Source organism: Lacerta agilis, chromosome 7, assembly GCF_009819535.1.
Source record: "Lacerta agilis isolate rLacAgi1 chromosome 7, rLacAgi1.pri, whole genome shotgun sequence".
Classification (NCBI taxonomy): Eukaryota; Metazoa; Chordata; class Lepidosauria; order Squamata; family Lacertidae; genus Lacerta; species Lacerta agilis.
Genome location: NC_046318.1, coordinates 77,915,846 through 77,941,166, shown reverse-complemented (window position 1 = coordinate 77,941,166; position 25,321 = coordinate 77,915,846). Strand labels below are relative to the sequence as shown.

Sequence of the window (25,321 nt, the reverse complement as noted above, 5' to 3'; positions counted from 1 at the left end):
ACAAACCAGTGACATTTGCAATTTTAATCCTCATTCGCCACTTCGGAGAAATCCTTTCAGAGCTCTTCCGCTCTCTTTTTATATTCACCACCCTGAATACTTTGGGGTTATCTGAAAACTTGGGCATCTCAGCGCTCATCTCTAACTCTATATCAGAGTTTACCAAATTCAGGTCTCTCTCCAGCTGTTTTTGGACTTCAATTCCCATCATCCCTCACTTGCTGGACCAGTGGCCATGGATAATGGGAATTGTAGTCCAAAAACAGCTGGAGACCCAAGTTTGGGAAACCCTGCTCTATATCATTTACGAACAGTAAGAACACAGGTCCCAATACAGATCTTTGGAAGACTCTACTTCTTACATTCCTCCATTGTGAGAACTGTCCATTTCCCCCCTCCACCCCCGACAGCTGGCACTTCCTCCTAAAATTAACATACTCAAAGTGCTGGTAAAGAGGAAAACACTTTGTAGAGAAGGTATGACACCATTCATTCCATGCTTTTTTCTAGTATATATAAACCAGCCAACCAGGCTTCTTTCTGCAAAAGCCTTACAGAGAGGCTGTAGAGTCCCACAGATAACTGTTTCACATGTGTGGCTAAACGTGTAGGGCAGGAGCAGGCAACCACATGTCTTCCAAGAGTTTTTGGATGATGCGAATTTTGGAAGATCCCCATGTCGGTTACCGGTGACTTCTTTTTTAAAGACAATTTTAAATTGTTTCTTTAAACAAATACAAATACAAAAACTGATGACTTATGGGTTCAATCCTGCATCTACCCCAAACTCACCAAGTAGCAATGCATTAAAAACAAGGTCACACAGCCACAGTTCCCCATCTGTAAGAATGTAAATATGCCTGGATGTGTGGCTTGAGTGAGTGGCATGAGGAGACTTGAAAAATGGAGCTGCTTAAGCATTTCTGCAAAAGCAAAAAAGTGCAGAAATTAAACACCCGCTACCAGAGCCTAAGGGTTGCTGATCAGAAGGTCGGCGGTTTGAATACCCATGACGGGGTGAGCTCCCGTTGCTCGGTCCCTGCTCCTGCCAACCTAGCAGTTCGAAAGCACGTCAAAGTGCAAGTAGATAAATAGGTACCGCTCTGGTGGGAAGGTAAACGACACTGCTCTGGATCACCAGAAGCGGCTTAGTCATGCTGGCCACCTGACCCGGAAGCTGTACGCCGGCTCCCTCGGCCAGTAACGCAAGATGAGCGCCGCAACCCCAGAGTTGGACACGACTGGACCTAATGGTCAGGGGTCCCTTTACCTTTACCTTACCTTGCCAATGTAGGAGCTGGCACTCCCCGTGCTCGTAAAGGAGGCTTTCCGCGAACTACTGGAACATCTGCATTTTCAGAGCCACCATTCAAATAAGTTAATTCCTGTAATTGTGCCTGTCTGATTTCATCATTGTAGTCCTAGACAGGAAAGAAAAAACATGGTATTCAGTCATGTCTGCAGATACTTATACTACATACCTAAAACATTTTATATTTGTTCCTGCTACAAATTTTCCATACACAGTCTTAAAGACAGGGGCACAGGATTGGCACAGACTTGCTTTTACTGAGCTGATTCAATGGGAATGTTTGAAATACATTCCTCGTAGGATTCAAGAAATCACTTAAATTATTTTATCTCTGGCCTTATTAAGCTGATGCCAAGATTGAGACACACTATCTTCTCTTGAATCTTGGTCAGGGAGCTGAGGCAAGTGTCAAGAACATAAATGTGTTGATGAATCAAATCAAAGTCTATCCAGCACAACATTGTATTTTCCATATGCCTTTGAGAATTCACAGGCAAGGCGTGACAGAGACGGGTTTCTCCTTTTTTGCAGAAGTCTACTGCTTCTACCAACGGATTCTCCAATTAGTCATCGCCTATTGCCATTGATGGAATCGTTAATTTCAATACCCCTACACATACACACACAAACACCCTAAGAAAAAAAATACCCTTGTATGAGAAAAAGCACAGTGATGTCAACAGAATCTGGAACCATCATGAATCTATGGGTTTGACATAATGTCTATGCATCAATGGATTTGCAAAATAAACATGCACACATGCAGACGAAGTTAAAAGAAGTCCCAAACTGTAGCACAAATCTACCCAAAAGAAGATATAATATGGTGGTAGTCATGTTTAGCATAAGGTTAAATATTCTGTTGGAAGCCGCCCAGAGTGGCTGGGAGAACCCAGTGAGATGGATGAGGTACAAGTTGTTTCTTCTTCTTCTTCTTCTTCTTCTTCTTCTTCTTCTTCTTCTTCTTCTTCTTCTTCTTCTTCTTCTTCTTCTTTCCAGATGGATAACCTGCCTGAATTCCTAAATTATATTTAGCCTCTGAACTGTCAGTTTGAGAGTGGTTTGACTTTAAAATACCCAATACTCAAAAGATTCCCAGCCGGGAGCACTAAGTCATAAATAAGATCCTGGCAGTAAACTTTCCTACTCTCCATGGAGTTCCTTTTTCAAAGAGTATTACAAAATTCAAAACAAAGTTATTTCATAGTTCACAGGATTCCTCTCAACCGTATGGAGGACTTCAAAGCAGTGAGCACTCCTCCATGTTCAAAGAGGACACACTCTTCCTTGCCCAGGACACAAAAAAAGATAAGCGAGCTAATGTTAGCACTTCAGAGTTCAATTTCTATTCCAGGGGATTCTATAATTGAGTTAGATAGCGCTGTGTGAAGGAGTAACAGGGATGACAGAGTCCAATATAGCTCCTTTCATCTTACTCCAATCCTTGCTCTGTGTGGGTTTCCTTTCCCACTGAAGAGATTTATTCAAAATGCTAGTAATCCTGGCAGAATTTAGGGTTTTAAACAGTTCATTAACCAAACAACTGGAACAGACTGGATTTTTTCCTTCTTCTTAAAACAAATGTCTTCAAAGAATATTGTGTGAAGCTGAGAGAGAAGGCAATGCAGAGATCTAAAATAATCTCCCTAGTTTCCTATGTATGGCAGCATACACATTGTTTACTGTGCATTTTTTTAAAAAATATATATGAGCAAACGCAAGTCTGTGTGAACCTGCTCTTTACTTGCTACCAAATGGAATATCTGAACTGCAGCTGAAGGCTCTACACAAGATAATTACCAGAAATTCTGGTGATGGGTTCCTGACCTAACACAAATCTCCTATGAACAACCTCATCAGCACATCCTAGTCCAGGGGTCTGCAACCTTTAAGACCAAAAGAGCCACTTGGACCCGTTTCCGAAGGGAAAAAAAAAACTGGGAGCCGCAAAACCATTGCAACATTTAAAACAAATATAACACTGCATTTTATTTTTAAAAATCCAATTTAAATTTAAAAAAATACAATTTAAATTTAAAAAATACAATTTAAATTTAAAAAAAATACGATTTAAATTAAAAAAATACGATTTAAATTTTAAAAAATCCATTTTTTAAAAAAAATCATTCATTTTTATCCACCCTGGGGACCACTACCAGGTCACAGCCTGATCCAAGGTGGGTTGCAACAGCATACAAATATTTGATTTGTTGTTGTTTTTTTAAAAAAATGAGTCCTCAACTGCGCACTTGTGTTAAATGTTTGTCCCATGTCTTATTGAAGACTGCTGTCTTTTACACTAAGTGTCTTCCAGACCAGAGGCTATGTTCACCTCTTCCAACCTCCTCTCTTGCTAAATAAAGCACAGAATTGCGCCAGAGAAGCCTGTGATGTTTGTGCTGACTTGCATACAGGTGGCTGTAGTAGTTCGTAGTGTTCAAACCTTTTTAGGGGAGTTCCCTGCCCCCTTAATGACAATGGCGATAGATTTCGCACATGAACACAGATCCAAGTTAGGACTCCTCTCTTCCATGCCAACAGGTGCTTTGTCAAGGCTCCCCTAACACACAATCAGGACAGAGGAAAAACTGCAAAACGTCCCGGCCTTGCTCCAGGGCGGAGAGAGACGCGCGCCCGCGAGAGCGCGGTCTGAGGCTGCGAGCGGAACCAGGAGCAAAGGAGGCAGTGGCAGGGAAACAGGCGCCGCTTCCTCGACCATTTTTAAAAAGAGGGCTTCCCCCCTCGCCCACCACCCGCCGCCCCTGGCCCAGCCCGCAGCTGCCTACCTCGTCGCCTCGACGCAGCAGCCAGCAGCCTTCCGAGAGGAACCATGGCCAGCCCTCCCCCGCGGTCCCACGACCCAGCCGAGGAGTCCTGGCCTCCAGTGCCCGTGCAGGGACGCGTCTGAAGGCCCCCTTCCTGCCCCCATCCCGTCCCGCCTCCCAGCTGCCTCTGGATGCCGCGGGGTCCCACATACCCGCCGACCCCGGAGCTCCCCTGTCTGCCCCAAGGCCACCTCCCACACTAGGAAGACTCCCGGAGCTGGGCAGGGTTGGTCCCGCCAGGCAGGCTCGGGGGGCGGCCTCTCCCATGGGCGCCTGCTTCGGAGGCAGAGGCGGGGTCTTCAAAGTTCCCCCTCCTGCTCGCCCAGCTCCATCTCTTCCCGAAGGAGCGTGCGCGCCTCAGGCGCGCTCCCCGCCAGAGCCCTCGGCTGAGCTGCGCCACCGCCTCCGAGCCCCGCTGCCCCGCTGTTCAAGGCCAGGTGATCCTGGGTACGCCCCTGAGCAGCGCCCTCAGCCTCCGGAGGGCGGGCCGCCGGCCAGCTGGAGGGCGGTCGCTGCCAGCTGGAGAAGTGGGCAGGTGTATCCGCCCCTGAGTCCCGGAGCCGCGGCAGCCGTGTAAAAGAGCCGCATGCGGCTCCGGAGCCGCAGGTTGCTGACCCCCGTCCTAGTCTAATAATAATTTTTAAAAAAACAAAAACATTTTCACACCTTCAATACTGTATTCACTGAATGCACTGGAGGAGGGGTTATAACTGTGCCGACCCCATCGTAAGCTCTTAGCTATACGCACCAGGTGTTAAAATGGCTCGAAGTAGACACTCATATATCACAAACACAAACCACAACAACACACTAATTGCATTAATACAACATCAAGTATTGGAGCACAGCTATTGCTTGCCCAAAAATACTGATGCACACATGTTGGCTATTAATAAGCATTGCCCAATAGTACCTAGGAGTATGAATTTTAAAGGGGAACAAAGCTCTTAAGGATGCCACATAACAAATACCCAATGAGCAAAATTTCTGTGAATTTTCTTTAGGTAGAGGCTTGGGGCTACAGCTGGTCCATGTTTGGTAGCAGGTTTGCTTAGGTTCATTTTTTAAAAAAAGTTATATTTTGCTTTCCCAAATCATTATTTTAATGTGTTTTTAATATTTTGTTGAGAACATCATCATCAAGGCAGCTTACAGGAATTTCCTAATGAAAAACTGGTTAACCTATCAATCATTTCAAAATCAGAAAGACAAAGTCTGGTGAAACACAAATCCTATTCCAACAAAGTGGGTAGCTCCAACAAGACTGTAAGCCTAGCAGGAAATACTGCTAAGGAGCAAATAAATTTCTTATCTGGAAGCTGACGCATTGATGCTAAAGTCCTGATGCAATCTTTTTATGAGCAGGAAATTCTACCCAATGTGGGAAGACATTATTAACCAAAATCCACGGAACCCCCACTAGTATGTTCCATCACTGAACAGACAAGGACATAGATGGAGCACATGTGGATGCTAAGTCCCCCAAAACTGCAATGAGATGAGGCACATTGTCTACTGGAGGGGGGGAAAAGCACATGCAGAAATTTCAAGGGATGCTTTTGATTTCGCACAGGGCAGTATCTTCTGCTCTTAGTCTTCCATGATGGCAGAACAGCTCTAATATGTTTCTAGCCATGAGCAGATGGTGCACAACACACATGCCTGAATTCTTCCTAGTGACAGCTTAGGGCTTTATGGGTTTGGTGGGGAAAACATTTGTTATGCTGTTGCGATGGAAGGAAATCACAACGTCCAAGATGTTCGCGCAAGTTTTGGCCAAGGGAGTCCTTCAAATTGAAATTTACATTCCAACCAGAAAATTTTACGGGGTGGGCGGGGGAGGAAAAATTCATGAAAGCTAAGGTGATTCTTCATGCGCAGTAAATATTGACATAAAAGAGGTTCCAATATGTACTAACGGGGATGAGGAACTTCTTGATTTCTTCCAGCGCATGCCCCATTCTGGCATATGCTTCTGCTGGTGGGGCAAACACTTCAATTAACACATGCAGGTCATCGTTTAGGTGGAAGTATTTTGCTTCTCCGCTTTTTCTCAACTCTTCTTCCTGGGAAGACAGAAAACTTACAAATAAACTCATCATGTGGGGGAAAGAAAGCAAAAAGAGAAAATAAAAGAGCAAACCTTTCATTAATGGTTTCCATTTTCAAGACAGTTCATTTTTTATTTATTGTAAACGTACAACCGAAACGAGGCTGGAAATAAATTTACGGTATGGATTGGCACCTTATGGTTTAATCAAAGGATTGTTCCTGGGCCTGTTAATGATCTGTTTTATTCAAGACAAAGGGAAGGGCACATGTGAAAAACTATTTTCGAAAACATTTGAAACCTTGTCAGTACAGACTATACTGAGCTATATGGTCAAGTGGTCTGACTTAGTATAAGGCAGTGTGGAAATTCCATTTGATCCTAACACAACAAATATCAGAAGAGGCATTTCAGCACTACAGTTTATCTACCATATTAATTGTATATGACTCTTCTAATTCAGTTCTGCATTGACTGTTTGAAGTCTGTCTATCGCCATACACGGTCACACATTATACATTACAGTGCATGCATCTGCATGACTGATGCAACCAAACATACCTGTCTTCCCCTAAGTACAGTGGTACCTTGGTTCAAGAACAGCTTAGTTTATGAACAACTTGGATTAAGAACGCTGCAAACCTGGAAGTAGGTGTTTTGGTTTGTGAACTTTGCCTTGGAAGCAGAACGTGTTCCGCTTCCTGTTGAGTGTGTTCCATTTGTAAATTGAGTCCCCCGCTGCTATGGGAAAGCACGCCTTGGTTTAAGAATGCTTCCGTTTAAGAACCGATTTCCGGAACGGATTAAGTTCGTAAACCAAGGTACCACTGTATGTACATCTAGTGGGAACCAGAGCCAAGACACTCTAATCCACAATATGTGAAGCAAGGAGCTTCAGCTAATCTCTCAGATCAAGTCCAATGTGGTGAGTCTACAATGACTTTCGACCAACATGCAGCAGGACATTAAAAAATAAATATTGAGCCACCTCCTTGATCTCTAAAGCAAAACAACAGGCCCCGAACAAGCACAATCCTGCATTTATTTGCTCAAGCTGGCTAATGAAAATCATTGAGTATACATTGAGCTACGGTATTTATTACATCAACTGTGGGTTCCCCTATTTCCAAGCAGTTTTCTTGGAAAATAACCATTTGACAAGGTGGAAGGCTTTGATTAAATACAAGGACAATGGGTCAGCATGAAGATTCCCTTGTTTGGGAACTATTTTAACTGCTTACACTCCAGCTCAATGAGAAAAAACAACAACAACATTAGACTAACTTCAGCCTTTGCCAACCTGGTACCTTCCCAATGTTATGGACTGCAATGCCAATCAGCCACAGTCAGCATGGTTGTGCTGGCTACAGCTGATGGCAGTTGTAGCCCAAAGCTTCTGGAGGAGCACGGGGTTAGCGAAAACCGACTTAAATTATGTGCAAATGCGAGTTACTGGGTTTTTCTAAAGCTGTGTTGTTTGTTTTTCCCCATATCAATGCAAGCTGCCTTATGAAGGCTTCCTCTAGTCTAAATCAATGATGGATATCTTGTTGCCCTCAAGTTGCTGCTGGCCCTCCAACTCCCATCAGACCCAACCAGCATGGCAAATAATCAGAGATGATGGAAGATGTAGTTCACCTACATCTAGAGGGATATAGCTTAGCCATCCCAGCTCTGAAACGTAAGGGGTGGTACATACAACAAATCAATCAGAACAACTGGAATCAATACACTCCAGAAGCAACCAAGGATTAGGGTTTAGACCGTGGGTAGGCAAACTAAGGCCCGGGGGCAGGATCTGGTCCAATCGTCTTCTAAATCCGGCCCGCAGGCGGTCAGGGAATCAGCATGTTTCTACATGAGTAGAATGTGTGCTTTTATTTCAAATGCATCTCTGGATTATTTGTGGGGCATAGGAATTCTTTCTTTCTTTCTTTTTTCAAAATATAGTCCGGCCCCCCACAAGGTCTTAGGGACAGTGGACCGGCCCCCTGCTGGAAAAGTTTGCTGACTCCTGGTTTAGACCAAAACGTATGAACTACCCACAGAGATCCTTCAGGACCACCCGTTCCTACAGAGCAGGGAAATATTTTGGAACTTCTACACCACTTCAGTCCACATGACTAATTGAGACTAGAGCAGATTACATTGGTAGTCATGCATAATTTTTTTCAAGCTCACTGAAGGGATATCCCAAGGGAAAGGAGCCTAACTTTCCCAAAAGCCTTCTCTCAGCAGGACTTGGCCTTCGCAGTGAGCTGCCCTAAACCAAAAGGCAATGGCTCGCTACTTCCCAGATGCACACAGGAAAACAGCAAGGAAGTTCCCTAAAACACTTGGAACCCTCCACCAGTGAGAATCAAAAAGGAAAGCATAAGAAGGAGCAGAACCACATGGGACTGCATGGGTAAAAGGAAAATGTTCAACCTTGAAAATTTCTGAGCTCAGAATCAAGTGGGGGTTTTTTTTTGGGGGGGGGGGTTAAAGTTTATTATCATTTCATTTTATAATGCATATAAAACAAAGGGAACAATTGTAACAGACAAAAATTAAAATATGAAAAAGAAAACTATAAAATAAAACTAAAAAAGAATGAGTAGCTGAAATGAGTAAAAATAATGAAGTCCTATTAAATGCTATCAACCTTATCAGATCACCAAGTATAGTTCTAGATTTGCCAGGCTTGTGACGAGGGTGGTCTTGAAAATGATGGTTCCTCTGTATAAAGGAATGTCAAATCATATTAAAAGTATCTGGAGGTTCTAGTCCTGGTCCATATCTCAAATTATGTGTGATTTTCTCCATTTTGGGCAGAATCAATTTATTGAATTCAAGCTATTGGCCCCAGACAGCATAGCAAATAGTCAGGGATGATGACTTTAAAGCAGGATTAGATGAATTCATAGAAGACATATTTGTCAATGGTTATGGAACATGATAGTTAAATGGAAATTCAGTGTATGCCTCTGAATAGTAGAATTTGGGACCAAAATACAAGGTATGGTCATCACTTCCATCTCATATGTGCAAAACCCCTAAGGCATTGAAAAACAATGGTAGATTAACGTTATCCAACCCCAATAAGTGATCAGACATAGACTCTCTCTCACTGTGTAGAATTAAGGGAAATTTTGTATTAACCCTTCGTCATACTCCTCTAGAAGTATGTTAGATGGTAGCCAACCATGTGCTAAACCAATAAAATTAAGACTGGATTCTGTTTTGATGGAAGCTTTCTAGTAAAGAAGTACAGCTTTCTAGTAAAGAGGTACAGTATTTAGCACTGTAAGGGGAATAACCCGACACATTCTATACTTTAGATATATAAAAACTCTACTTTTAACACCAGTAATTCTGTTGTTCTTGAAATTAGAAATGGAAGTTAAACATCATTTCTCTTCTGCCCTGCTACTGCCCAATAAAGTTGCCAACCAGCCAAGTGTTTTACTCTTCTGGCAGTTCAACTAGAATGAAATACAGGCAGACTTCACCCATGACCTGTCAGGTTGTATCTTGGCTCTGCTGCTAACTCCACCCGCTGATGCACCAGGTTCTGCCCTCTGCTTCATCCACAAGGAATGGAGCTTTTGAAACCGGAAGCCGGCAACTCTGGGGGAGTCTTTTTCCTATTTTTCTCCTGGGCTGACGACGACTCCCCACCCAGCAGCTTTCTTTCTGCTCCAACTTTTTTCTTCCACTTTCCATTTTGCCAGGTACCTTACTTCCGCTCTGCTTCATCTTTGCCTCTGTTGCTTGGCAACGGAGATTCACAGATGCTTTGGAGATGCTCCTGAGTCTGGTTAAGCAAAAGTGAAGCATGGAGAACTGAAAGGGAGGCCACCACGGCAAGATTAAGTCTGTTAGGGTCCTATGTCCCTGTCTGTTCCACACTTTTACGCAAGAAGGGAAGAGAGGCAAAATAAGTAACCTCAGAACTGGGGGCGGGGGGATGCTCCCATGGTCCTAGAAATCACTATCAGGTAACTGCAGTTAGATGGGCTGGTCCATCTTTTTACAATCAAGTGTCTTATCTTGCTGCACGCATTGGTCAGAACAGTGTTTCTCAAACTTGGGTCTCCAGCTGTTTTTGGACTACAACTCCCATCACCCCTAGCTAGCAAGACCAGTGGTCAGGGATGATGGGAATTGTAGTCCAAAAGCAGCTAGAGACCAAAGTTTGGGAAACACTGGGTCAGAACAAGGTAAGGCAACAATAGCGTTTACTGTATTTCTTTACTGGGAGCGGCGTGACATACTGCCTGTAGATTTTTCCTTTCAACACTAACAAAAATGGATATCGATTTTAAGAAATAAAACTGAGAGAAGTGGGAAGGGGTATTGGACACCGTTCCAGAGTGGGGTCAAGGCTGGCAGCCCTGTGCATAAAACCATGTACAACTCCAGACCTACTAAGCAGAGCGTATTTCACTATGCACTGTGGCTCTCCAACTTACAAAGAAATGGCATGTTTGTCTGTGCCATGTTAAGGTATCATAACAGTATCCCTTGTTCTATTTAGGAAGTGTTAAAAATACTCTTGAGCTGGCATCTCTCGCTTTGAATAGGCCCACAAATAGAAGTTTTGACTGATTGACTTTTAAAAAAGCTCTTGTGTTTGCTCTCGGTGTGTCGTAATTATGAGTTACTTAGAAATGACAATCAGCACCAGCTTATTGCCACTAATCTTTTTGTTGTAAAATTTAGAGCATTCAGGCTGCCTAAATTGGATGGAAAAGCAAAGCAATCTGATTAGTTGATTAGCAAATTCAGAGCAGGGGGAATTAACACGCCATAATTAGCTGTCTGAAACTTGTCAAAGCTGGTAATAAAAGGAAAAGCAAAACATATATAAATGAAAGCCTCCCTCAATATTACCCTTTTTTTACTGCTCCCCACTCCTGTTTATAGCATAAAGTTGGAAAGTCTTCAGGCTCAATACTTGTATTCAACAGTTTTAGCAGCAGGTTGTCTTCCTCGCATATAATGACGTAAGCTTTTGAAAGATGAAGATAATTCTTTGCTTATGAGTAATTTAGGGACGTCCGGAGGCAGAAGGGGTAAGGCCAGCAGGAAGAAATTTAAAATTGAGAAATCTAAGCCAGCTATCACAAAATCCTTCTTAACGGTGAGATCTGTTAGACTCTAATAATCTCCCTTGGGAAGCTGTACAAGCTCCGATCTCCTGAATAATTTAAGGCTAAACAAAGCACTGGAAAAAGATAAGTCTAGTGAACGATCCTGCATGTCCCAATATTATCCGAAAGCAGCATTCAGAATTCAAAACAAAACTGCACATTAAAAAGATAATAAAGTCTTGGTAATGTGCATAGGCCAAGTAAATTGAAAAGCGTGATTTTGTTTGTTTGTTTTTTTGCAAAGACACTTGGCTTATTCATACGAAGGATAAGCGTAACAATCGCTGAAAAGCATTGTATTTGAAATGTCCAGCCAATGAAGTGGGATTTAGACATCCAGTTCTATAATTGCGGCAAACCAGTAATATATACAAGAGAGAACTTTCCAAGCATTGCTCTACGTGGGATTTTCAACCAATCCAACGGGGAGCTCATCCATGAGAAGCAAATGAGTAGTAGTAAGTAGAGCTTAAGACACTCTCACACTCTAATAATCATAATGGCAATTCACTATACTTCTGATATATACTTCTGCGAGCACGGAGCCTCTACAATTTGAATCAGAGATATCCAACAATTTGTGAAGTGCACATAGAATGGACACATAGTATGAACACTTACTAGGCAGATCTCAGAAGTTATTGAACAATTATTCAAATTAAGCAAACTTGTATAGATGGTGCATAATTTCGCTCCTGGCTGTAGACTGTAAGCCTGATAAGCCACTCTTAAGATCCCTTTTGGCTGAAGGGTGGGGTGTAAATGCTTTCAACACACCTGAGAGCGTCTTACACACCTGAGAGCCAGTTTGGTGTAGTGGTTAAGAGCAGCAGACTCGTAATCTGGGGAACCGGGTTCGTGTCTGCACTCCTCCACATGCAGCTGCTGGGTGACCTTGGGCTAGTCACACTTCTCTGAAGTCTCTCAGCCCCACTCACCTCACAGAGTGTTTGTTGTGGGGGAGGAAGGGAAAGGAGAATGTTAGCCGCTTTGAGACTCCTTCGGGTAGTAAAAAGCGGGATATCAAATCCAAACTCTTCTTCTTCTTCTTCTTCTTCTTAGGACAATCACAAGCAATCAAGAATGCCCATTTTATGGTACAAAATGGTAGTGGGTGGGTGAGATTGAGATGAACAGAGTGGATGATGTAGGAACGTAGGAAGCTGCCTTATACAGAGTCAGACCACTGATCCATCTAGCTAGCAGCTCCCCAAGGTTTTAGACAGAGGACAGTCCTACTTCTACTTTAGATGCTGGGGATTGAACCTGGGACCACATGCATATGAAAATGTTGCTCTACTATTAAGCTATAGACCTTCCCCTTCTAACACTTTATGCTACGGAATAGTAGTGGTGTTTTCACATCTGCTGGACATCTGTATTTTGCTACAAGCTCTAGCTCTGGATTTCTTGAACTGTGCAGGGGGGCTGGACGAGAATGGCCTCCATGGACCCTCCAACTCTTATCCCCAATACTCCACAGAATAAACTTACTGGCCTCCTCGCTCATGGATACAGTAAGGAGTAACGTGCCTCACTCTGAGAATAACAGCCCAACATTTCCTCTCTCCCAACCCCACTCACCCCCTTGGTAAAGCTTGCTAATACAACGCGTGTGATGCGGCATCGCTGCAACGCAGCGGTCTCCACCCCTTCGCAAGTGGCAGACCTCGAAGTGGAGTAGACAGGAAAGCATGCAGCACAGTGACATCACATCACCCACTTCATTGCCATGTACGATCAGGTAAAGAGGGCGAAGAGGGCAGCTGCTGGTTTCAGAGACCACCATGAGCCTGCCCTTATACTCCAGCGATACAGCTGCCTGCATCCATAAAGATGGTATTGCCACGGGGGATTTCCTCTGAAGTGAGGAATATATACCATAGAACAGAGGACCAGCATGTAGGCAGAACTCGAGAGAAGGGGTTATAATATACACCTTGATTTGTGTTTGCTTTGAATCTCCCCAGACTATACTAGAAACCGTGAAGAAAGGCACACACAGCAGTACAGTGCACACTAATGATCTTCAGCTAGCAATTTTACCTTTGCCTTGTCCCTCATGGATCCTTTTCCCAATATTGACATTTTTGTCAATGTCTCTTCTTGCAAGCGCTTCAGAGAATTGCCACGTGGGCCCAAAAGTTTCCCCACAAAGTTGAACTGAAAGACAAAATAAGCAACAACAAAAAAGGCAATAAAAAACTACCCACAGTGCTGAGGAGGTGTAAGAGTGACTTAAGATTCATGCCAGGTATGAAAAATGTTGCTGAAAACAGCATTTGGCTGTTTCTGCAAAATAAAGAAGGGCATTGGGTTGTAAATTTTAGAGCCACTGGAAAAAGAGAAAAGGGGAGGGGAGGGGGGGACTAGACACAGAAAACAAAGCTACCATCATTTCTGTGGTTATTCCATGCTGAGCAGTAACTGTGTTAAAAAGTTTTGGGAGAGGAGAAGGCTGTACAGTTGACAGAGGCAAGAAGAAGAAAAATACAGGAACATGAAAGCAGCAGCATCCATACAAGACCACAGCCCCCAATCCAGACAGCATTAGTCAATTCACACCCCTTTGCTTCGTGGATTTCTATGGAAGTTGGACAGACGTAGTCGGGATCATGAGAACAGGTGATCTGGAACGTGCAGGGCTGCTGATGCAGCTCACAGGTGGGCTTTGCTTTCGCAAGGTGCCTCCAGCTGATGTGGGAAAGTTCCATGAGCTCCCTTCTACTTGTGGTTAAGGCTCCAAACCATCATGTTCTTCTCCAGCTGTGTGAACCCGGCTTCCTTCCAGCTTTGAACTTTGCTTGGCAAACGTACGAAGCAGTAAACTTAAAACTGGCTCAGCAGTCAGCCTTGCTCCTGCGCTCATTCTTTGAAGTGTGAAACCAACAATGCGGCTATCAAGTGCGCCTGCATTTGTTTGGCAAAAGCAACGTGTGCGTTTCTGTTCTTAGGTTTTTAAATTAAGAAACAAAACAACACAAAAAAAGTTAAGCAAGTTTGTGAAGCTTCTCGAGGGACCGGAAGGAGCTGTGGGAGGAACAGGCTGTGGGCACCACAGCGTGAACCAAGAAATACCTTTCACAGAAGTCTCTTCCTCATTCCAAGGGAAGCTTGCAGAACAGTTTGTAAGAGTTCACACTGGGGCTGAAGTACCTGTGTTTACAGCAGCCCCAAACAGCTTAGATTACTCTCAAAGTAGTGTGCTAAATTCAAGGAGATTGGAACTGAATGGAAGCTGTGGCACTTGTTCCAACCCATTCTGACACATGACATTTTTCCCCACCAAATCGATGCACACATGCTCAACTGTGAACTGCAGCAGTGCTAAGCGTAATTCAAAAATGCCCAACTCAGGGTGGGTACATGTCTGCATGCTCAAAACACAAAAGCATGAAGCTTTGGAGGTTGGTGCAATCACTATAAGGAAGCAATCTTAACCACAGCCCTCCCTGCTTCCAAAACTTAATCTTGTCCTTCCCTTAAGCTTGTAAAAGGTTAGCACATAACTTGACCACTAAGGGGACCAGAGTAACTTTTGTGTTAGTCCCCCACTCCTTTGTCACTGGCAAGAAATCCAGCCCCGAAACTTCTTAACAACTGATACAGGATTAGCACTAGCCTCTTCAAATTGTTCCCCACATCCAAGCGCAGCTGCAGGAAGCGCTCCATCAGGTTTAAAAGATTAGGAGATATCTTGCAATGAAGCTACTCTGCCGTTTTTGTACACCAAGCCTTTAAGAGTGACTGATTGAGTTCAACTCCTTTCAATATCTGAGTAGATTGGAAGAGGAAAAGCCTCTGTGGATAATAGAAGTCAGTAAAGAGATCTCTGCAGATACTATACACTTAATCCCTGGAGGCCTCCTAGAGGAAGCAGGCTGGAAAAGGCTAGCTCTGCTCTCTTAACACATCAGGCCAATTTAGGCATGCAAAATTAAGGGGAAACGTCCCTTAACTGCAGACACAGGCAATGGTTGGTAGCAACATTAACTGGTAACCAAATTACTGTGGAAAGAACATTATTAAAATGGGAGATCATCTCTGTCAAGACAAGTATCAACCAGTTTATACTGCGTTGCACTTGCAGTGCATAAGCTTCTGACACAGGGTGGTTGAGCTGGTGTGGTATTTGCCCACCTTACCTCCTCTCTCAATCCAAATAAGGTAACAGCAAGTACATGATCTTCACACTGGAGGACTTTTGCCCCCCCCCCAAATTGAGAATATTTTAAACCATCCTTCAAGACAAAACAGTGAAAATATATACCCATCTGGGTGTAAATAGTCTGAAACAGGCTCAAAATGTATTGCAGAAAAGGGAATATCCAACATATAGAAAAACAGAGCTTGTTGAATAAGAATTTGCATAGTTTCTGCAAAGGTCAATGCCATCTCACCAACGTTTTAAGAGTTGTTTTTAGAAGGATGGGTTGTTTTGTTGTTTTGCTTTTCAGAGTATCAAAAAGCATTTGGACAGTGGTGACCTGGTAGACACTATATACTTGGACTTTGAAAGTAGTTGTTCAGAAAGCCCGTCACTCAGCAGCTAATGAATAGGGGGAACGCTCAACTAAGGTAAACTGAAACAGGATGGAGTGTAAACAGAAATAGTGGTGTAAAATCGATGCCAAAACAGTATTCTCATGACCTATCACAACATACCAACAAGCAGTTAAGTGAGGGGAAAGATTTACAAGACGTCACCTGAGTAACACAATACCTCTTAACAGAAACGTTTACTTGAAATTGTGTCAATATAAGTCTGATTATCGTTATGGCGAGAAACGCATCTGTGCATTTCTGTTAAGAAACATGCATCCCTGTTAAGACTCTATGCATATGGAAGAACTCTCTTCTGTGTGCAGTTCTAGGATATTCTCTGCAGCCTCTCCACCCACACCCTATTTTCCATTTTAAGCAGACTATTAAAAAGAAAAAGAAAAAAAAGCTGGCCTTGTAGGTTTGTAACTGGTTAAGGGACAGAGGGGAGGACAAACAGTTCTCACAGTGGTAATCAAAGGAATCCACCCAAGATTCTGTACTGGGGCCAATGATATAAAGCAGGAGTGGCCAACAGGTCGATCGCGATCTACCTGTCGATCGTGAGCAAGTTCCTGGTCGATCGCAGGTAGATCTTGGATTGCTTAGCGATCGGCAGCCTAAAAGGGGGAAAAAGCTCTCCAGGGAGAGCTCCTTCCTCTTGCTGAAACACAACTGGCCTCTCTCTCTGTGTGTGTGTGTGTGTGTGTGTGTGTGTGCCAGATGGCTGACTGGCACCTCCCATTGGAGCCGCCTGCGGGGGGGGAGCGAGGATGGGGGGGTGTGTCACCCTTGTGACACTCCTCCTCCTTGCTGGCCGCCCCTACAGCGATGAGAAAAGTCCTTTAAAAAAAGAAAAGCCAAAGCCAAGCAGCCTGCTTGCATTGCCTTTTCTTTTTTTAAAAAGAGCTTCTCTCCTCGCTGCCGGGCGGAGCCGCCTGCGGGGGGGGGGAGCGAGGATGGGAGGGGTGTCACCCTTGTGACACTCCTCCTCCTCGCTGGCCGCCCCTGCAGCGATGAGAAAAGTCCTTTAAAAAAAGAAAAGCCAAAGCCAAGCAGCCTGCTTGCATTGCCTTTTCTTTTTTCAAAAGGGCTTCTCTCCTTTTGGGGCGCTCATCCTGCCACCACCTCTCGCAAGAGCAGACTTCCTTCCCCCCCCTCTCTTCCCTCCCTCCTTCCCTCACTCCTCCCTCTCTTTCACCCCTTCCTTCCTTGTCTCTCTTTCTTTCTTTCTCCCTCTCATCCCTTCCCCCTCTTTCCCTCTCACCCCTTCCTTCTCTCTTCCCTCCCTCCCTCCCTCCTTCCTTCTCTCTCTCTCTCTCTCTCACCTCTTCCTTCCTTCCTTCCTTCTCTCTCTCTCACCCTTCCTTCCTTCCTTCCCCCTCTCTCTCTCTCTCCCTCCCTTCCTTCTCTCTCTCTCTCTCACCCTTCTTCCTTCCTTCCTTCCTTCTCTCTCTCACCCTTCCTTCCTTCCTTCCTTCCTTCCTTCCTTCCTTCTCTCTCTCTCACCCTTCCTTCCTTCTCTCTCTCTCTCTCCCTCCCTCTCCCTTCCTTCCTTCCTTCTCTCTCACCCTTCCTTCCTTCCTTCCTTCTCTCTCCCTCTCACCCTTCTTCCTTCCTTCCTTCCTTCCTTCCTTCCTTCCTTCCTTCCTTCTCTCTCTCACCCTTCCTTCCTTCCTTCCTTCTCACCCTTCCTTCCTTCTCTCTCTCTCTCTCTCTCACCCTTCTTCCTTCCTTCCTTCCTTCCTTCTCTCTCTCTCTCACCCTTCCTTCCTACCTTCCTTCCTTCTCTCTATCTCTCACCCTTCCTTCCTTCCTTCCTTCTCTCTCTCTCTCTCCCTCCCTCCCTCCCTTCCTTCCCTCCTTCTCTCTCCCTCTCACCCTTCTTCCTTCCTTCCTTCCTTCCTTCCTTCTCTCTCTCACCCTTCCTTCCTTCCTTCCTTCCTTCCTTCTCTCTCACCCTTCCTTCCTTCCTTCTCTCTCTCTCTCACCCTTCCTTCCTACCTTCCTTCCTTCTCTCTATCTCTCACCCTTCCTTCCTTCCTCCCTCCCTTCTCTCTCTCTCCCTCCCTCCCTCCCTTCTCTCTCTCTCTCTCTCTCTCTCAGATTTCTCCCTCATTCCTCCCTCATATGAAAGCCCCCAGAGCTCTCTGCAATGAACAAAAAAGAAGAAAGTCCCACTTCTTTTGCCTTTATTAAAACAATTGTGTAGGTCCAAACCATACAGTCCTTAGAGCTAAAGGACTCGATGTGGGAAGCTCATATATTTCCATTGCCTGCCCCCCCCTTACTAGGGGATAAAGTCTCTCCTTATTTGTTAATGACAGTAATGGTGGTTCTTAATGCCACCACTGACTGCTGTTCACTTTACATTGTTGAAATATTATTCTGATATACTGGTAGTTTATTAAATAGTTTAGTTAGTACAACATTTGATTCAGAATATTTTTTTTTCTTGTTTTCCTCCTCTAAAAACTTGTTGCGTCTTACGGTCAGGTGCACCTTATGGAGCGAAAAATATTGTATGTGGCCAAAATTGATTCTGGTATTCTGGAGTTAGAAAAAAGATTTGGCAACTTCCAAAAAATTGAATTAATTGTAAAGTACATGTCATTTCCATTAAAATCTGATTTGGACATTTAAAAAATTGTAGTCATTATCAGTACAAATTACTCATTGTGCAAAACATCTCTTGAAAATGAGATATTAACTCTGAAAAATGACATTTTTCTGAGGGCCCGTGCAGAATAATCATCATTTTGGAAGTTTGTGCCTAGACAGAAATTTCCAAATTTGAGAAGATGCAGTGAAATTTTACACTCATGTTTTGGTTCTACTTTTGTGTGAATCTGCATTTTCATATTTAAAAATGACGGAGAGTAAGCAACGTTCAAACTTGACAGATGAGCACCTTAAGGATTCCCTGAAGCTGGCCCTGACACAGTACTCGCCTGATATTGAACAGTTGGTTACTGAAATGGTGATGCAGGTGTCACACTAACAAAGGATGAAGGCATGTATTTTTAAAGAACTCTTGATAGGCAGGTTAAAGGAGTGGGTAAAGGAGTTTGTGCGGCGTACAGATTTGTGAGTGCTTTTATGTAACTCTCCCCAAAGAAATCTGTAAACGTTTTTGTTGTCCCCGTAAGAAAAGTATATGGGCAGAGCTCCCCCCTAAAAGGTTACCAAATCTGGTCACCCCCCCTTTCCTCCCTAAAAAAAAGCTCAACAACTTTGAGCCGAACCCCCTAAAAAACAGGGCATTCCAATCCTCATCCCAAAAAAGGTCAACAACTTTGAGCTGAACCCCCAAAAATGGGGGTAGATCACTGCCAGATTTTAATTCTGAAAGTAGATCACAGTCTCTTGGGAGTTGGCCACCCCTGATATAAAGAATGTGAAGTCAGGGGCGAGTGGTAGAACAGCCAAATTTTCTGACGCCAGCAAATAAATCATGAAATCCAAAGCAGCCTGCAAGACTCCAAAAGTGTGTCTTCAAAGTGGGTGAAGATGCAAGAAGAGGAGAAATGAGGTTCAACAAGTGTAAAATGATGCATAGTGGGGGTGGGGGAAATTGAACTTTATGGATGTAATGATGTTATCTAAACTGGCTGTGACTACCTAAGATGATCTTTGAGGCACAGGAGAGAGAGCAATGAAAGTGTTGACTCCAACAGCGATCCAGCAGTGAAAGATGTAATGAAACAGGTTTTTTACTCTACAGATTTCATATCTACAGTGTGACTGCATTTGGAATACAATATATGGCTCTGGCCACCCGCTCTCTTACTGTCCTGTTCCATTCAGGGTCGGTTTAATTATTGCAATGGTTTTAGCTGGTTTTCATAATTGTATATTCTATTGCTGTCGCTTGCCTTGGGACCTTACAGTGAAGGTTGGGTAAGAAATATTTTAAATGAATAAACCTCCAAGGGAGGATGACGGCACCAGAAGATATATAGAAACAAGCAACAAAATCAAAGGGCTAGAGAACTTTCCCTATAAAGGATAAAAGTTAGAAGAAGATATGACTGTTGGGGTGACATAATGAAGGTACTGTATAAAAATAACAATTGCTTGAAGAGAGCTGGTGCGAGGGAATCCCCTTCTTATGTAATACTTGAAATTAGAATGAAGTTGATTAGATGTGTCTTCAGAACAGACAAAAGGAAAATATTTTATTCACCCTATGGATTCTTGACCCTTCCACGGGATAATGCCACGTTTCAAGAAGAATGGGACAAAATTCACAGGTGGCAAGAGGGGGAATCTTTGATGGCCATTAGCTGAGACAGCTGAATGAACACCCAGATTCAGAGGGGAAATGCCTGATTCAGGAAACGGAACACTAGACTTTGTGGATCTTCAGTTGAATCCAGAAGGACCTTTATCTTCTTACTAAGCTCTTCTAATCAGTAAACATTATGGAAGATCGATAGGAAGTCACCTTGTATCCAAGCTTCTTGAGGAACCCAGACTGAGTATTATCCATCAACACAATGAACTAGCACCCATTGTTATGTAAAGAACCACATCCAACTGCAGGCTGCATAGGAACCCCTCTTTTGAGATTTCATGGCATGGGGAAACGATGTGGGAACAAGCTGTAAGAAAGGCTCGCCAGGATAGTTTTACTATGGCAAAAAGGACCCACGGAACTTACTTTTCAGCCACTTTTATAATATAAACCTAAATTAGTTTTAAGCTCATGCGAGGCTGACGCAGATGTAATTCTAGCATAGCCATTAAGTGATCATGAATAGGTTGCAGGATCATGGGCTCCTTCCCCTAACTCCTTCCTGCTCACTCACAAGTTCCCCCTCTTCCGGTTTCATCAGTACTGCATGTGTCCAACATTAATCCTTGGCCAATGAAACTACAGGGTCACTCAATGCTAGCTTCTTTAAAAAAAAAAAAGTTTTGACATTAAACCAGATACCCTACTGACACAGGGTAAAGGGGAGAAGGCATTAGGGCTGCAGATTGTCCTGCATCACTCCCACATTCCTCTTCCCTGCTAGCAAGCAAGAGCAAACAAAATCCTTTGTTTAGCCAAGACCCAGCCTTGACTTCAAGTGTTTTTTTGGAGCAAAACAAACCACGACCCCTGGTTTGAATCCAACTTTAAGCCAAGGATTGTGGTTTGCTTGCTCCTGTCCGCTTCTCATGAGGAGCTAATAATTATTATACCTCACCCATTTGGCTGGGTTTCTGGGCAGCTTACCGCATATATAAAAACATAGTAAAACATGAAGCATTAAAAACTCCCTGATACAGGGCACCTTCAGATGTCTTCTAAAAGTTGTGTAGTTATTTTATCTCCTTGACATCTGGGCGCCACTACTGAGAAGGCCCTCTGCCTGGTTCCCTGTAACTTTGCTTCTTGCAGTGAAAGAACCAGCAGAAGACCCTTGGAGGAGGACCTCAGTGTCTGGGCTGAGCGTTTGGGGTGGAGGTGTTCCTTTAGGTATACTGGACCAAGGCCATTTAGGGCTTTAAAGGTCAGCACCAACACTTTGAATTGTGCTCAGAAACGTAGAAGAAGATATTTTAGAACTGGTGTTATATGGTCCCGGCGACCAGACCCAGTCATCAGTCTAGCTGTCGCATTCTGGATTACTTGTAGTTTCTGAGCCACCTTCAAAGGTAGCTCCACAGACAGTGCGTTGCAGTAGTCCAAGTGGGAGATAACTAGAGTATGCAGCACTCTGGCAGGACAGTCTGCAGGCAGGACACTCAGCTGGTATATCAGATGGAGCTGGTAGACAGCTGCCCTGGACACAGAATTGACCTGCGCCTCCATGTACAGCTGTGAGTCCAAAATGACTCCCAGCCTGCTCACCTGGTCCTTCAGGGGGAGTGATGAGGGAACGATCTGAATGATCACGATAAACCATTAACCACGGCCTACCATGGTGTGGGAACATGCCCAGTAAGTGAGCAAGGATCAGATAGGGGAGGGAATGGCCCAATCCCACAGTGACTCCTTATCACAGAATTCTAGTTAATAGCTAAACTGGCATTTGCAGAGGCTCTTAACTATCATGACCTCTCCATGGAATTTTAGGAATTACAGGGGAGCCAACAAAACTTCAAGATTAGCAAGCCTCATGTCTAGGATTCTTTGAGGAAAGTAATGACAATTTGGCGAGGGCAGCCGTTGTTGGTTTTTATTTTTGGTAGATGTAGCCTCAAACAATTAGTAAAAGCACCGAAGGGGGGGGGGAGGGACCCTCCAGACATCAGTAATGCCTTGTCGACAATTCCCTCATTTTATTAGAAAACAATCATAGCTTAAAATGGTGCTCCATAGTTAACTTACATAAAGATCTGCTTTTTAGTTTAATGGAACAGTGGTCAATATATTTCAAACCCTGTCATGATTTAATGATTACAAGGCTTCTTTTGCAGTAATAGAGCCGTCTGAAATACACAGCCAGGTATGCTATTAAGGGAAAGCAATATAAATAAATCTTCAATGCATTCCTAAATGAGGAATTATTCATTTACAGTAAACCATGCAAGAAATCTATATCACAATGTCAAGTAGCTACTTTAAGATATAAATCTGAAGGCAGAACATTCATACGGACCCAAAATATCAATTAGGAAATATTAAACTTCAGCTCTGTTACTGATGCAAGCAATTTGGAAAGCCAAGATTTTTTCTTTTTCTTTTTCTTTTTTGAAGATACACAGCAATAATGATGCTGCTCTTTGCAGTCTTCCCACATAACCACAGCCCTGTGAATAGTGTTTACAATCTAAAATATAGATTTCAATGCATAATTAATTGCAGTTGTTGAACTTGCATTCCCTTTGATATCAATAGAGATATCCTGTTCATGTTGCTCACTTGATTCTTATTACTGGGATGCATCAGATGCTACAGAAGCTAGAACTCTTCATCAAAGAATGATGGAGAGCCACAGAACACGTAACACTCAAACAAAGAACAACCGTCATGTTGTGTACTCATCTCTTCAGGTGTCAGCAATATTCCTAAGAAATAACTGGCACAAAGGAAACCTGAAATAAGCTTCTGGAGTGGCTCAATTACAACATGTCTAAAGACCTAACAACTCTTAGGGTGTATCTGCACCATAGACCAAGCTTCCCCACCTGATGCCCTGTAAATGTTTTGAACTTCCAACTCCCATACAGTACTCTCTTATCATTTGGTAATGCTGGCTCAGGGCTGAAGGAAGTGGAGCCCAAAACATCTGGAAGAGCCAGGTTTGAGAAGTCTGCCAAGACTTGTTGTTGTTGTTCAGTCGTTCAGTCGTGTCCGACTCTTCGTGACCCCATGGACCAGAGCACGCCAGGCACGCCTATCCTTCACTGCCTCTCGCAGTTTGGCCAAACTCATGTTAGTAGCTTCGAGAACACTGTCCAACCATCTCATCCTCTGTCGTCCCCTTCTCCTTGTGCCCTCCATCTTTCCCAACATCAGGGTCTTTTCTAGGGAGTCTTCTCTTCTCATGAGGTGGCCAAAGTACTGGAGCCTCAACTTCAGGATCTGTCCTTCTAGTGAGCACTCAGGGCTGATTTCTTTGAGAATGGATAGGTTTGATCTTCTTGCAGTCCATGGGACACTCAAGAGTCTCCTCCAGCACCATAATTCAAAAGCATCAATTCTTCGGCGATCAGCCTTCTGCCAAGACTTAAAACTGGTTTAATGTGAACTCTGGGAACTGCAGTTCTGTGATGCTGGCTAAGCATCCCCAGCAGAGAATATTCTATGGGTCCTCACCAAACTGTGAATGCTAGGTTACTTTGCAGAAAACCCAAATAGTTAAAACCAGGATAAAAAGGATGTAACTTTTCAGCATAGATGTTTCAGTTACTGGCCTGCCTCGCTGCTTAGTACTGACTCCAGTTCGTTAATGAATAAGTAAATAGTCTCCGGTCTCAATATTTAATGTACGTCCCATATTGCTATTATAAAAATGTGTTACAGATCCTTGGGACACCCCAGTTCTTTGCTTTCCTCTACTGTGAAAACCATCAATTTATTCCAGCATCCTCAAGAGAGACTAAAAATGCAAGACACGAGGAATGACATGAATCACTTAAGGAAATTGAGGGAGCCCCTTAGTTAGCAGGAGAATTGCTCCCAAATAATTCTTCAGAGAATGGGGAGGTTGCTTCCTCATTATGAGAGATTCTCTTGAGAGATCTATTCCCTGAACCAAGAAGAGTCAAGGGACAGGCCTCCCAACTCATATACTCAATCACCAGGCAAGAACATACAAATCAGGAAACTCTACTGCCATGCAGAAGAATCAGTGTGGTGCATTGGTTAGAGTGTTGGACGAGAACCTGGGAGAGCAGGGTTCAAATACCCATTCAGGCATGAACCTCACTGGGTGACCTTGGGCCAAGCCACTCACTCTCAACCTAGCCTACCTCACAAGGTTGTTATGAGGATAAAATGGGGAGGAGAATTATGTGTGCCACCTGGAGTTCCTGGGAGGAAACGTAGGCTACAAATGGGATGCATGAGTTTCATTTAATGATGGGGAAAGAGAATTTCTAAGGCCGGTTTAGGTACAAACCACTCTCTGATCTAACAACTCTTAGGTCTGCTGGATCCTAACCTGCTGGTCCTTGCTGACCTTGCTACAGGACTGCTCTCATAATAATTCCAACTGCATAATTCATCTGCAGTGTTCGCTCATCAACAGAAGTGAGCTTGCAAACAGCCTGGCACTGGAGCTTCAACAAAACTCATTTCTGAAGCAGAGTCACTGTCCGCAAAAAGGGTCCTAAAGGCTGGCTTGTTTTTTTTAAAAAACTAGTATTCACGCAAAAAATTATTTGTTACAAAGGAATCATTACGCTTTAAACAGCTCGATACAACAAAATAGCCCTGTAAAGAAAAAGGTTACCTATCAGGTTGTACAAGATAAAATAGTCTCATTTTGTTGTATCAAGATGTACATGTTATAATTTCACCTTAATTTTATTTTTATTGTAAACTGCCCTGTGATTCTTGGATAAAGGGTGGTATAAGGCATTTAAATAGTAATAATAACAATATTTTAATGAGGTAGTAGCAAAAGAATACATGTGGCCTTACAAGTTTACTCTACCAAATTGATTCATTCAGCCCTTTGCCTAATGTCATTAAGAGTGGAGAAATGTGTGTTGTTGGGTTTTTTTTTTGGGGGGGGGGGTGGCATAAAAAGCCAAAAAGGAAGTGGCTGGGGGGTGGAAAAGCTCTTTTCAAGCGAACAGTTCAGACCTTCCCAGCAGGGAGTGGTAGAGAGAAAGATGGGTGGGCCTCAACATAAGGAGGTTCCCCACTCTTGGGTTTAGATTACAGAACTTCCATAATAACGTAGTGAGCTGAATCTTACAGGTGAAACTCGAAAAATTTGAATATCGTGGAAATGTTCATTTCTTTCAGTAATTCAACTTAAAAGGTGAAACTAATATATGAGATACTCATGAC

The 25,321-nt window shown here is 43.5% G+C and overlaps 1 protein-coding gene across 1 annotated transcript in view; it reads right to left on the bottom strand.

Annotated features, from left to right (window-relative positions):
- Positions 1-25,321, bottom strand: part of KHDRBS3 (KH RNA binding domain containing, signal transduction associated 3) — a 107,310-nt gene that overhangs the window by 38,869 nt on the left and 43,120 nt on the right. The window contains 3 exon segments of the mRNA XM_033155892.1: positions 1,282-1,421; positions 6,057-6,203; positions 13,369-13,485. Coding sequence (XP_033011783.1) covers positions 1,282-1,421; positions 6,057-6,203; positions 13,369-13,485 — 404 coding nt within the window.